This window comes from Python bivittatus, unplaced genomic scaffold (genome assembly GCF_059951505.1).
Source record: "Python bivittatus isolate LINGU-HERP-01145 unplaced genomic scaffold, Pbiv_v1 ctg000410_np1212, whole genome shotgun sequence".
Taxonomy (NCBI): domain Eukaryota; kingdom Metazoa; phylum Chordata; class Lepidosauria; order Squamata; family Pythonidae; genus Python; species Python bivittatus.
In genome coordinates, this window is record NW_028277067.1 from 14,167,995 (window position 1) to 14,181,361 (window position 13,367).

The 13,367-nt window shown below is 45.2% G+C and overlaps 1 protein-coding gene across 1 annotated transcript; it reads left to right on the forward strand.

The window, feature by feature from the left end:
• Positions 1-358: 358 nt before the first annotated feature.
• Positions 359-12,705, forward strand: LOC103061578 (paired box protein Pax-6-like). Its single transcript, XM_007424139.3, has 7 exons — positions 359-587; positions 7,279-7,437; positions 9,563-9,645; positions 9,758-9,917; positions 10,230-10,330; positions 10,463-10,604; positions 11,915-12,705. The coding sequence occupies exons 1-7, from the start codon at positions 473-475 to the stop codon at positions 11,998-12,000; spliced, it is 846 nt and encodes a 281-aa protein (XP_007424201.1). The 5' UTR covers positions 359-472; the 3' UTR covers positions 12,001-12,705.
• The last annotated feature ends 662 nt before the right edge of the window (positions 12,706-13,367 follow it).

Genomic DNA, 13,367 nt, shown 5'->3' on the forward strand with positions numbered 1-13,367 from the left:
TTTCAAATTTATATGGCAGCCCATCTCACAAAAAGTGACTCTGGGCAGCGTACAACAAAAGTCTTCATAATTCTAGAGTAATCCTCTACCCACAAAGCACTTGCTCACAGAGTTAAAGGCCTGCTGTGGACATGAAGGAGAATTATAAAAATAATAATGTTTTCTTAGTCGCTGAAAATGCATTGCCTGATTAAAGAAGCATGGGTTATCTGGAATTTGAAAATATGATCTAGCAACTATTTATTTATTTATTTATTTATTTATTTATTTATTAAATTTATATGCCGCCTATCTCCCCCAGATGTTTCTTAATTCTTTCTTCTCTCTCTCTCTCTCTCTCTCTCTCTCTCTTTTGCAGGTTTATACAAGGCAGGGTGTGTACCCTGCAGCTTGCAGTCCTCCAGGTGGGGGAACTTCTATCTACTGACTCCACCTTCCTTCTTCCTGCCCCTCTGGTCTTCAGCCCCATTCCATGGGGGTGGATGGCATGTATGAGAAGAGCAGAATGCTGAATATACAAAACAGCACATGGGGTAGTCGTCAGGAGTGGTACCAAGACAGTTTGGTGACAGGATCACTCAACTCTGGTATGAAATTCCTCTATATATGTGTCTGTGTGTGCATGCACACACAGACACACACACACAACATGCATTGCCCTTTCCCTTGGGCTTTCTTAGGAGCTAGTTAGTTCAATATGTCCAACTTTGAGATTGGGAATGTAGAGTGGAGAAGCAGAAGGGAATTTCTCTGTTGCTCCAAACTGCTTTTCCTAGAGTGTATCTTCTTTTCAGCTTCCAAATAGTTGATTCTGTGCTTTATTATAGCTAAGAGGTATTAAATACAGCCTTCCCAGCATGGGGGCCTTCTACATGGGTAGACTTCCAGAATTCTCAGCAATGACCGTGGTAGCCATTCCAGGGGCCTCAAGCATTTCTTCATTAATCACCCTATCCAGCTAACATCTGGAGTGGGCCAAGATCAGCCCACTGCCTTCTCCTACTAAATAAAGTTGCTTGTTCCACCTCCAGGACCAGTATCACTACCTGGTATCTACTGGTATTCACCAGCACACAAAAACACCTTGGTAGGGACCACTGCTAATTCATAACTCCGGTTACTAGGGGGTTGTTTTTAATCACAATTTCAATTTCCCACAATGCCTGAGTGGAGAGTCAGTTGAAGGCATTGTAGAAATGTAAACAGTAGTGTGACCTGCCATCTGGTGCTGCTGCTGCTGACTTCCTCTTGATCGAGTAATCTTCTAAACGGAATTTGATCAGGACCTCCAAATCTTCTCATATCAAATATCAGTGCTGGGAATGCCCTTGGATTTTCCCCCAAACTCTCTGCTTCCCAGTCCCTATTTCTGCCAGGTAAATCCTTTGTTCACTCAGCATCACAGTCTCTCTGATTACTAATTGACTGTTCCACCAACTGAGGAAAAAGCTGACAAGAACTTGGTTCACATTTTGGACAAACTCCATAGAAGGAGCGTTTGATGGAGCAGGTGAAATAGGAAGTGCTTTGAATTCCCAAGCACATGATTTGCACAGTCTGTGCTTGGATGCTTTGGGGGCTCCAGAAATGGGGCTGGAGATGGCTTTGGGGATATTAGGCCATAGTTGGCTCCTCACTGCTCTAAACCCAGTTTGCCCAACCATGACTGGACTGGGAGGGGGTTCTTGTGCTTATCTTCTGCTTGACTGGCATGTGGAATAACCAGTGAGATTGGGCAGGCCTTCAGCTTGATACAGCATGGCTTTCTTGCCTGCCAAAATCGAAGATCTTGGCATCACTTCCTAGATGCTCTAGAGAGCACTGGTGAGTCACACCAGCATATCCAGAGGTTATCACAAATTAAAAGAAAATCTTAAATGTTAAAAGAAACTTCAAAGGCAGTGTGTCGTTGAATTCTCCTCCGTGAAGATGAATGAGAGGGACAAGAGGGAGAACGAATGCTTTCATGCCTAGCTTAAGGGTTTCCTGGAGCACTTGATGGGCCACTGTGGGAAGCAACAATGAATGAGAAGGACTCATTTTATTTTCTTATGTTGCAGACCTCAAATAATTACTCCAAATTACTTTCAATTAGAATAATGTGGGCTGATTATCCAGCGGATGAGGCAACCTAATACGTATCTCACACCTCCTCCAATTTATTATTTGGTGCTTACGAATTCCTCAAAGCTCGCTTTTCAGTAGTGTGTTGCTACTTCTCTTGCAAGAGAGAGCTGAGCATGCAGGAACACTAGACTTTCTCATTCCCTTTGAGCATTTGTTTCTTGGTAGCAAACTCTAGGTGGCAGCAGCAAAAAAGTATACCTTCTTTTTGACCCCAAAGCACATGGGCAAAAGGGTGGTATGCCCTGAACGGAAACATTTTCCGCTGAGTGGAAATGAATGGGCCCACAGTTTGTATTTTAAGGCTGAGGAAATAGAGCCCCCCCTCCCCCCGATGAACCTTAGCTGCTGACTTCAAAATCAAAGCTAAGGGCATTAGCACATAAGACAAGAAGGTAGTGGGACCCTTCTCTGTAAGATAATTAAATACGCCTACTAGAGCTGAACATTGTGCTACCTAGCAGTACCTAGACAGGGTTGTCCATGGAAGCAGTTAGAAAAGTCAAGGTGGCAATCATGATCATGCCACTGAAGCTCTATCCCTTTTTACATATATAAAATGGGTGGGGCTTTCATTGTACGGTTATGGTGTCTTGACTTTTTTGATCCCTTCCCGCTTACTAGTTGTTCATACAGCCTGGTAGATACATAGCTCTTTGCACCGCACCCTTTCATAGTCTCCACTGAGATTCAGAAGGACCCTTTTGCATTCTGAAAAACTCTTATCTATCTGAGTGTAAGTAGGGGGAAAATGGAATATAAATCAGAAACAATCCCTATAGTAGTGTTTCTCGACCTTGGCAACTTTTAAAATACGTGGACTTCAACTCCCAAATTCCCCAGCCAGCCATCCTGGCTGGGGAATTCTGGGAGTTGAAGTCCACTTATCTTAAAGTTGCTATGGTTGAGAAACACTGCCCTAGAGTAATCCCTGGGGAGACTGATGGGCAAAATGTGGGATTGCTCTAAGATAAGTGTGGACCTTAATGTTAGGCTATTATTGCTGAAATTCCAAGATCCTTCCACTCCAATAGTTTGCTCCTGTTGTTTGCTGCTCCATGGTGAGACAATTCATAAACACTGCTGCCATCCCACCCCACCTCAAACCACAATCATCCTTGTTGACTGCTGCTACCCAATGGTTGAGTCACATAGTATTGCTTCTTTTCAACCATCAACATTAAACAGCTGAACTGAATATCTACTATTAATAAAAAGCTGTAGTGGTGCTACTCCACTGGGTCTTCTGCCCACTCACTACGGGACTTTCCCCACAGCTGAGCTGATGTGTTCTCCATCCTATTTGACACAGCAGAAATAAAATACCAGCATGAACTTTGCTGTCTCATTGCCAGTCCCTCTCCTGCTTCTCTCACCTCTGCTCCCAGATGTTGCCAGTTACTTGACTTCCCTCCAAGATAATTGGTGACAAAAAGCCTAACAAGTGCTACACACCTCAAGACTGTCCCTGTCTCCCAAAAAGCTAGAATAATTAATTATCTTGAAAACATGCCTGATGATTGACTGCATTGTGTGATCTAGCCTGGAGGCCCATGGACAATCCTGCCCATGTGAAACCTAGGGTAGATGTCCTTAGGGATGTAGCCTAATTCCTAATGCCTTTGATTGGCTTTGCCCAACCTGGAGCATTCAGAGGGCCAGGAGCAGAAGTATCAGAATCTGTAGCCAACCCAACTTGCGGATTCTGAGAATTATTCAAGACACTTGGAAGTTGACAAGTTTGGGAAGGCTGTGTTAACTGCCGTATGTGTGCGCATCCTATTCTGATGTTCTCAGTCCCATCATATGACCCGCATCCATGGAGAAAGCCCTTGCTGTTGTGGTTGCCAAGGCATAAAAGCAGGCGGCCCTCCTTCCGCCCAACTTCTCCATTTGTGCTGATTTTAGATACAGTTCGAGGCCTTCTCTCCCCACACTTCCCTTCTCTCCTCCACCTCACCACCCCAACCCTCCTGCCCCATTTCCCCTTTGGGTGTATGCAAGTGTGTTTCCTCCCTTTGCATTTTGCAAAGATATCTCAGCAAAAATAGAACTGAGGGGGATATGGGAGGATGGGGAGGGGGGGAGAGGCAGGCTGGTTGAGGTGGCGGGGGCGGGGGGAGTAAGGACAGACCCTGACAACCCTGTATCTGGGCCAGGGCCAAGCAGAAATATTCTTCACCAATGAGGCATTTTGGATCTCTTTGCTGCAGGGGCTGCAAACAGTTAGAAGAATCTGGGGGAGGGAGAAGGCCCTGTCATCTCACATTAAGGCACTCTGGCTGATGCTGTGGCTTTGCATTGCCTGCGGAGATCTGAGTGCCTGGCTTTGTAGAAGCACAGAAAGGTCATTGCTCAGGCTAGAGCTCCCCTTGGATAAAAGGTTAAGCTCTTGTGGGTTCCCCCAAACCCCCAGTTGCCACCCATCCATTATCCCTTTCGCACAGGCTTCAAGTCCCCAAACAACTGTCACCAGTTCCCCTGAAGGTTGTATTCTGGGCCAACCAGAAAGAAACCTTCCTGTCTCAGAGAGACCAAGATTCCCGCAGTACACATAGATATATAAAGACTGCATCCAATCTTAGGAAATGAAGGCTTCTTCTATTCAACCCCCAGAGAGACCAAGACCGCCTTCATATCTCTCCGTTTGTTGTCCCTTCTGGTCTTGAGTCACTGTGCATGCATTATATTTTGTTATGTCATGCGTCATGGATGGAGGTGGGGGGAGTAAGGATAGTTCTGCCCCCATTACAGTGAACTAGAACGAAGAATCTGTCTTCACTGTGAGTGTGCAGTCATGGATTAACGATTTCTTAACACACTTTATAAACTATTAATAAACAGTTGTCACACCACAGAGTCAGACAGGAAGAATGGAAGGCCTGGGGTGGGAGGAAGCTAAGAAGCCAGAGGAGAGTGTCAGTTTTCCATCGGGGGACAAAACTGGGGGCCGCACATGAGGGTCAGGGATGAGGGGACAGAGCTACCACATGCCAGATTTCTCTTGTAGCAACCTGACTGGAAACAGTTCATTTGAAGAGAAAGTCATGCAGAGTTCTGATTAGCAATATTTGCTAGAAAGAAGGTTAAAGCGATAGCATAGGAATTCCAGTGAATATACTTTCAAATAAGAAATCTATATATAGGCAGTTTTAGGTGGTGAGATTCTGGTTTGTTTTCTCTTCCTTTTTCTGTGTAAAGGAGAGGTGCTTGACTCTTTGAGGAAGGTGAGGCAGCCTGTATCTGTTGATTGTTTGGAAATTGGCTAGTTGGTTTCCTATCAGCGTGAGAAGCAGTTCTCACATCACCAGGGCTGCATCTAGGCTCAAGGACAGTTGTGGCTGCAGGATCTTGCTGCAGAACAACAGCATCACCCTGCAAAATCCACCCTTTTTTGTACGTGCAGGCAACATTGTGCACACATACGAAAGGATCAGGGCTTGCACTGCACGGCTACGTTTGTCATTTGGTCTCCCCTTGCCCCCTCCTGCAGACCCTGTTGTTCAAGCGTGCCCCGAGCAAAAGTATTCATCTTCCTTCTGTGAGTCCAATCTTTGTAACCCCAGGCAAGGGGCAGTAACAGCGGTGTTACAATGCTCCAAAACTCCCTCACACCCCTAGCTGCCGATGGCTATACCCACTGACTCTGACTTGAAACCAGAGCATTGTGGGAAATTGAAATGGAGGCTTGGCCCAGTTACTTGTGGCTAGGCCCATGCAAAGCATTTGATGTGGAGCTGAGCAAACGCTCAGGGATGCCAACACTAACCCTCCATGCCTCTCTTAAGACTTTCCAGCAGTCCATTCTTTTAAATGCCAAGAGCATCCAGAACTTCCTTAGATGTCTATGAATTCGTGCAAGGCTTTACACCCTGCACTAAAATCTCACAGTCTGTGATTGGAGCAAAATTATTCAGATTTCTTTCACGTCTGCGTTTGGTGAGTTTGCAAAGAACGTGAATTGGGTAGGATATCCCTCAACTGGACCCTAATATTACAGAGGAAAGGGGAACCTGGAAAAGAGGAGGAGAGGTTGGAAATGGAAGAAAAGCAGTTGTGCTTGAATATAGGAGTTCAGATGGATTCCCACTCAAGCAGCACCTTGTGGCTACATTTTTCTCTTTTCCTTTTACAATCAGGTGCTTCCTCACCAGATATTGTACAAACTGGTCAGCACATGAACCTTAACCAGCATTGGTTGAGGGTGCCCTGACTCATCCATTAAAGCAGTGTTTCTCAACCTTGGCGACTTTAAGCTGTGCGGACTTCAACTCCCAGAATTCCCCAGCCAGCAATGCTGGCTGGGGAATTCTGGGAGTTGAAGTCCGCACAGCTTAAAGTCGCCAAAGTTGAGAAACACTGCATTAGAGCAAGCTGCTATGCAGGAGAGAGGAACAATTTAGAATAGGAGGAAGTGCAAAGAAAGTTAACGATCTTCACATCAGCACAATTATGCAGGTTAGTTATGGCACGGGGCCCATTTATTTCCAGATCAGCTGCATTCCAGCAGGAAACACACTGAATCTGAATCTCCAGCAGAAGGTCTGGACTGCTACTCTAAGCCCCTATGCTTTGCCTATGATTCTGATGCCAAGCAAAAAAGACCCATAACTGGGGAGGGGGCTAGCTTGATGCTGATTTTCACGCTCCCCTCCTGGTCGGCAGAAGGAGCACTGGTTGGCTCAAGCAGCATTTAAAGACTGGTGCGGGTGATGACCACCATAAGTCAGTTCAAAATGTTTCTGCGGGCTTGGAGAGACAGTTGGGTCTAGTGGTTAGGCACAAAAGCAGCTGGGTGATCTTGGGCCACTCATTCTCAGTCCAATCTATCTCACAGAGTTACTGTTGTGGAGCAAATAAAAAGAGAGCACATTACTATATCACCTTGAGTTGTACAAATAAAGGCAGGATATAAATCTAATACATAAATAAGTAAAAACAGCAATGTGGAAAGGATTTCTTTCTTTCTTTCCATCTCTGCTCCAATTTCTAAACCATCAGTTTCTCACCTGGGAACTTGGTGTCATAGAGGACTACAACTCCCATATCTCACAGGCAATGCATCACACGGTCAAGCCTATCTGAAGAGCGCCAGGTTGGGGAAGGCTGTTATTAACTCTACCCTGCACATTGTTCTCTACTCTACCTCCCCAGACAGCTGTCAGCAGCTGGAAAGTAGCTTGGATCCTGAGCACCCCCAAGGAGGCAGCAGCCAAGATCTAGACGAGTCCCAAATCCGTTTGCAACTGAAGCGCAAATTGCAAAGGAACCGAACTTCTTTTACACAGGAGCAAATAGAGGCGCTGGAGAAAGGTAAGGCAAGGAGGAAGCGGGGGTTGCTCTCTGATGCCAGGCGCGGTGGCCAATTGGGGGGAATTTCATCTCTGGGGTAATTTGAACAGGAGGCTGTCAAATTAGGAGAGGGGGAATGTCAGTGCTTTTATAGCCAGCATGCACATGTGCCCTATTGCATTCTGTGCAAGTGCACTAAGAGGCTGATTCAAACAAACACGTAATACTTTACTAGCATGTGGCATTTGCCTTTAATAAGAGGTGTGAGGTAGTAATGTATGGCTGTGAGAGCTGGACCATAAAAAAGGCAGAGCGCTGAAGAATTGATGCCTTTGAACTGTGGTGCTGGAGAAGACTCTTAAGAGTCCCCTGGACTGCTAGGAGGTCAAACCAGTCAATCTTAAAGGAAATCAACCCTGACTGCTCATTGGAAGGATCAATTATGAAGCTCAAGCTCAGATACTTTGGTCACCTAATGTGAAGAGAGGACTCTTTGGAGAAGACCCTGATGCTGGGAAAGATTGAAGGCAAAAGGAGAAGAGGACGGCAGAGGATGAGATGGTTAGATAGCATCACTGAAGCAATGAGCATGAAACTGAGCAAACTCAGGGAGGCAGTGAAGGACAGGAAGGCCTGGCACGATATGGTTCATGGGGTCACGAAGAGTCGGACATGACTTAATGACTGAACAACAACAAGAGGTGTGAGGAGAGGTTAGTAACTTTGGCTGTACAGTCTTCCTAGGGACCTGTTGCCATATCACAGGTATAGCCAATCCAACAGGCACAGACATGCAGCTCAAGGCAGCTGGGAGGAACTTCCTGGAACAGAGGAAGTTGCCTTTTATGCATCAGATCATCAGGCCATCTAAGCTAGCATTATGGGTCTCCAAGGCTTCACACAGGATTTTTTCTGGTTCTAACCCAAAGATACCAGGGAATAAATCTGAGGATTTTGCTAAAGGGAGAATGCATCTGTCCACAAAAGTTGCATCTACGGAATCGATGCAGGTTTCACATCCACTCAGATGCTCTACATGTCGACCGTGCAAAGCCAAAGGTTGTGGGAAATCCTTTCAGTAGGGTGGTAGTCGTGCCATATAGGAATCATAGAAGATTGGAGAGCACTAGATTACACATAATAATTTCACTGACATCCTCTAATCTCTTTGTTAGGACATTGCTTTGAAACAACTGTGACCTACTGTTTAGAGCAGGGTTTCTCATCCTTGGCAACTTTAAGATGTGTAGACTTCAACTCCCAGAAATCCCCAGCCAGCATATGCTGGCTGGGGAATTCTGGGAGTTGAAGTCTACACGTCTTAAAGTTGCCAAGGTTGAGAAACTCTGGTTTAGAGGTATATTTTCATTTGTTTCCAAAACCTAGACATGGGCATTGTTTTTAAAGTAACAGTAACTGCATATGCTTAGAGGCATTCTACTAATCATGTCAGATTATTTTAAAGTCCAGAGTTGGTAATCCCATGTCAAGGTGCTCTAAATCAGAATGGGGATGAGAAGGGAAAAGACAGGCATGGCCATCTGGTGGGCATAAGCAGTATTGCAGCCTACGTAATAAGCTTTTTTTTTCTTGCCACGCGTTATAAGCCATGCTATTTAAAAATCATGCATTGTACTAGAAGCATAGAATGCAATAAATCTGTGTTTTTCAAACTGGGCAACTTTAAGACGTGTGCACTTTGATTCCCAGAATTCCCCAGGCTGGGGAATTCTGGGAGTTGAAGTCCACACGTCTTAAAGTTGCCCAGTTTGAAAAACACTGGAACAGATGGTGGACAGTAAATGGGTAGCACTGGACATAACATTTGCAGTCTTGTTGAATTCCAGTGGAAGTCTGAAAGCTGGGGTGACCAGATGATAGCCTAATATTGAAGGAAGACTAACTTTTTAATACATATTCTACTGCTGGTTACTATAAGAGAACTAAAAGGAAAGGAGAATTGCATATGAAACAACTGTACTTTGGAATCCAAGTATCAAAATGACAAGGGGAAGTGTGCACCCGTAAGGTGTCTTCTAGAGTGTGAGTGCTTGAAAATATTACTTTATTAAGAACTGTAAGTGTTGGGTAAAGAGGAAGATCTCTCTTCAACATTTTGACACCTGCCTACTTAAATCTCCTTCAGAATTTGAGCGTACTCATTACCCTGATGTCTTTGCCCGTGAACGCTTGGCAGCAAAAATTGATCTCCCTGAAGCCCGGATCCAGGTAAATGAGATGCCCTTTTACCAAGTTTACCAAGAAACAAATGGGCAATGGCTATCTACCATTACTTTCCCGGTTCTCTTGGGCAATATAGTCCCTTTCCTTATTTTTCCAGGTCTGGTTCTCCAACCGTCGAGCTAAATGGCGTCGGGAAGAGAAACTGCGGAGCCAGAGGCGCCAAGCAGGTGGCACTGGGGGGCATCTGATCATAAACAGCAGTTTTGGCGCTGTGGGCAGTGCTGTCTACCAGTCACTCCCCCAGCCTATAGGGTCAGGTGAGGGCCCTGTCCCCAACCAGCTCATTCATTCCCCACCTATTCCCGGGGTCTTCCTAAGAGGCATAAGTCAGCAAGGTACCATGTACCCTTTGGAAACATTGGTGCCATTAGGTATATTTAGATGTTGGACTTAAAGGATCACTGTTTCCATAGTAATCCCTGCTATTCACTCATTGCCAAAACTGATAGCCAACTGGGTGACTTTTAAGAACACACCTCCTCATTCTACTGAACAGTTCTTGGACTGTTTCTTAATTTGCTGCCTTGATGCACCATTCTCCTCAATCGCATCTCTCTTCTCTTTTCCAGGTGCAATGTTGGGCCATTCGGAAAGTGTCCTCAGCAACAGCTATGGTTCTCTCCCACCTTTACCCCCCTTCTCCATGGCCAACAACAGCCTCCCTATTCAGGTGAGCTTAAAAGGAACTAGACAATTCTTGAATAGCGCCAGGTGGGGGTTGCAGATGACCAATGCTGATTCACCAGAAACATTAATATCCTTTTTTTTCTTTCCCTGTTGCATATCCTTTGGCACTCATTAGCAGGCAGTGCCCCCTGTTGCCAGCCAGACATCGCCTTATTCCTGCATGATTCCTGGCAGCCCATCGGTGCGAAGTTATGATTCATACACGCCCTCCCAGCTCCCCTCTCATAGTCTGAACTCCAGCAGTGGGACCTCTACCGGTAATGGGATGGGCACACGGCAAGTGGGATTGGGACCGGGTGAGATGGAAACAGAGCTCTTGGGATGGGGGGTAAACAGAATTGATAGTAAGAAAACTTGGCAACTGGGCAATCAAGATGGCCATAGCAAATGAAAGGATGTATGAAATGCCAGCAGAGACAATGAGAATCTGGGAAGTGATTCTTACACTGTGGTAGGTAGAACACATCTGCTTGTGTGAATTTCTGAAAACCTTCGTTTTAATGTATTTCAAAAACAAAAGAGAAGATGCCTATTTCTAGCCTCATGGTCATGGAGAAATCATTAAACATGTGCTAGTTTCATTTTTCTTTCATTAAGGGCAATACTTACTCATCAAGCATAATTTTAGCTACCGCACTGGGTGTCAGAGTCTTCCTTTATAGAGACCACAAGGCAATTTTCAGCCTCAGGAAAGAAAAAAAGGAAAAGAAGTGAACAAAAAATGTCAAAGTCTGCCAAAGAAATCGAGCAGAGAGAAATTGCTTTTGAGAAACAAATTTGCTACTTCATCCCTGTTTAGATGGGAAGGCGTTGTTGTTGTTGCAGCTATTATTTCTTCCAACCTTATAATCAAAATAGAATACACAGAATTATCTTTATTGCTCTTCACCTTGTGTGAGTTTTTCAGTGACTCTCTAAGACTCATTCTAGCAATTCCTAGTGCACAAAGCAGAGTAATTATGAATGGGTTTTGGCTGCAAATTGCCTATTTCATTTTTTTCAACTCATTGTTACTAAGTGATACTAGCACCTTTGGGGGAAAAACTGCAGGAGAAGGAGGGGAGGGGAGGGGAGGGGAGGGGAGGGGAAGGAAGGAAGGAAGGAAGGAAGGAAGGAAGGAAGGAAGGAAGGAAGGAAGGAAGGAAGGAAGGAAGGAAGGAAGGAAGGAAGGAAGGAAGGAAGGAAGGAAGGAAGGAAGGAAGGAAAAGCAAGCAAGCAAGCTGTGACATTATGAAGTGGAAAGCCTGCTTCTATATATGTAACCATCTGCCTGGATCTGGGCTCAAAGCAAGAGTGTTTTGTGTGAAAGTAGAGGCCCTAGAGATGTATATTTCACCTCCTTCCTGATGCAAACAGCAGATAGTGTATGGACCTGCCCGTCCTCTTAAACGGTTGTTAAGAATGCAGCTGTGGCAACTGATGCACACATTTTATTCCAGGGGCCCAGAAATTTCTCTGGGGCTCTGTCATTTCTCTAAGCTGGAAAGCCTGGGTTCAGAATTCTGCACTCTGAAACATTCGGAGAAGACTCTCCCCCACCCCCCTGACAATCTGTCTCTCTTTCTAGGGTTAATCTCTCCGGGAGTGTCAGTTCCCGTACAAGTCCCAGGTGGGGACTCTGATCTTGCCCAGTATTGGCCGCGGCTGCAATGAGCACCAAAGTGGAGTAGGAAGAAAACAACCAAGCGAAAAAGGAAGGGAAGGTTAAAGGAGAGAAAAGGGGTTTTCCTCTGCAAGGGGAAATATGGGAGTGGGTGAAAAAATCTTGGGGAGGGGATGGGAGAGAGGGAGAGCTTAGCTACCCTTCCCCCTTTGGATCTCTAAGTTAGGCAACCATATCTGTCTCGGTTCTAAAGCAGTATTTTTCAACTTTGGCAACTTTGAAATGTGTGGACTTCCAGAATTCCCCAGCTAGCATGCTGGCTGGGGAATTCTGGAAGTGGAAGTCCACTCATCTTAAAGTTGCCAAGGTTGAAAAACATTGGTCTAAAGCTTCTCCTGCCTTTCTCAACATCTGTGTGCACCTACAGCCGCTCCGTTGCCTTCCTTTGCCCAGTTGGCATTCTGTCCTGTAAGCCTCCTTTCCCTCCCCTTATTCGGCTCTAGAGGGGTCTGCAGGGCCTGGTCAAAGAAATCAAGATGGAGGCCAAGCTCCCATCACACTGCTGCATCCTCCATCTTGACTTTTATTTTTACCAGACCCTGCAGACACCTCGTTTGGCTCCCAGCGAAGACAGCAAGGGGAAAAAAGTGCTGGAAAGAGAAGGAAAACCAGTATCCTTGGGGGAATCCAGTATAAAGGATTTGGGGAGGAGGGGAGGGGGGCAAAAAAGAACGAGTGTCCCTCGCAGCAATGGATGCAAATGACAGAAAATGAGAATAAAAGAAAGTAGGTATAAAAGAAAATAAGTTGGAACCTTGGGCACTAAAGCTTAGCACAAGCTGAAAAAGGTATCAGTGATGTTCATTTATTCATTTACTGTACTTCCTTACTATTTATCTATTTATCTATTTATCTATTTATCTATTTATTTATTTATTTATTTATTTATTTGAGTTCTGTCCCACCTTTCAAATGGGAATCCTGTGAAATGATTGGATTGTATGCAGCGGGAAGCACAAGAAAGTTCGTGGGAGGCAAAGTACGCACCACATCTCTTTCGACCTGTTGCAAAAGTCTGTAGGGAAAGAGTACCACCCCTACTTTGTGCACACTACTGCAAAGGATTGTGGGGATGAAAAACCCTCCTACAGTACCATGGGAGAATTAAGTGGTGCAAAGGTTACCAGTGTTACTTCCTTGATGTGTGATATTCAGTGGTTTTTACAATATTGCCCTTTAAACCCTTCCCCATATCCTAGCTTCTGCTGTCTCCCCCGGCCCGCGTATTTTCTTCCCTGCATGGAATTCATTTAGCTGGATTTTACATGGGTCTCAGAGCCTGGGACCTTTGCCCTCCCCCTAACCCCTTACACACACACACAAACTACTTGTAAATTCACACGGTTTCATGTGTGTT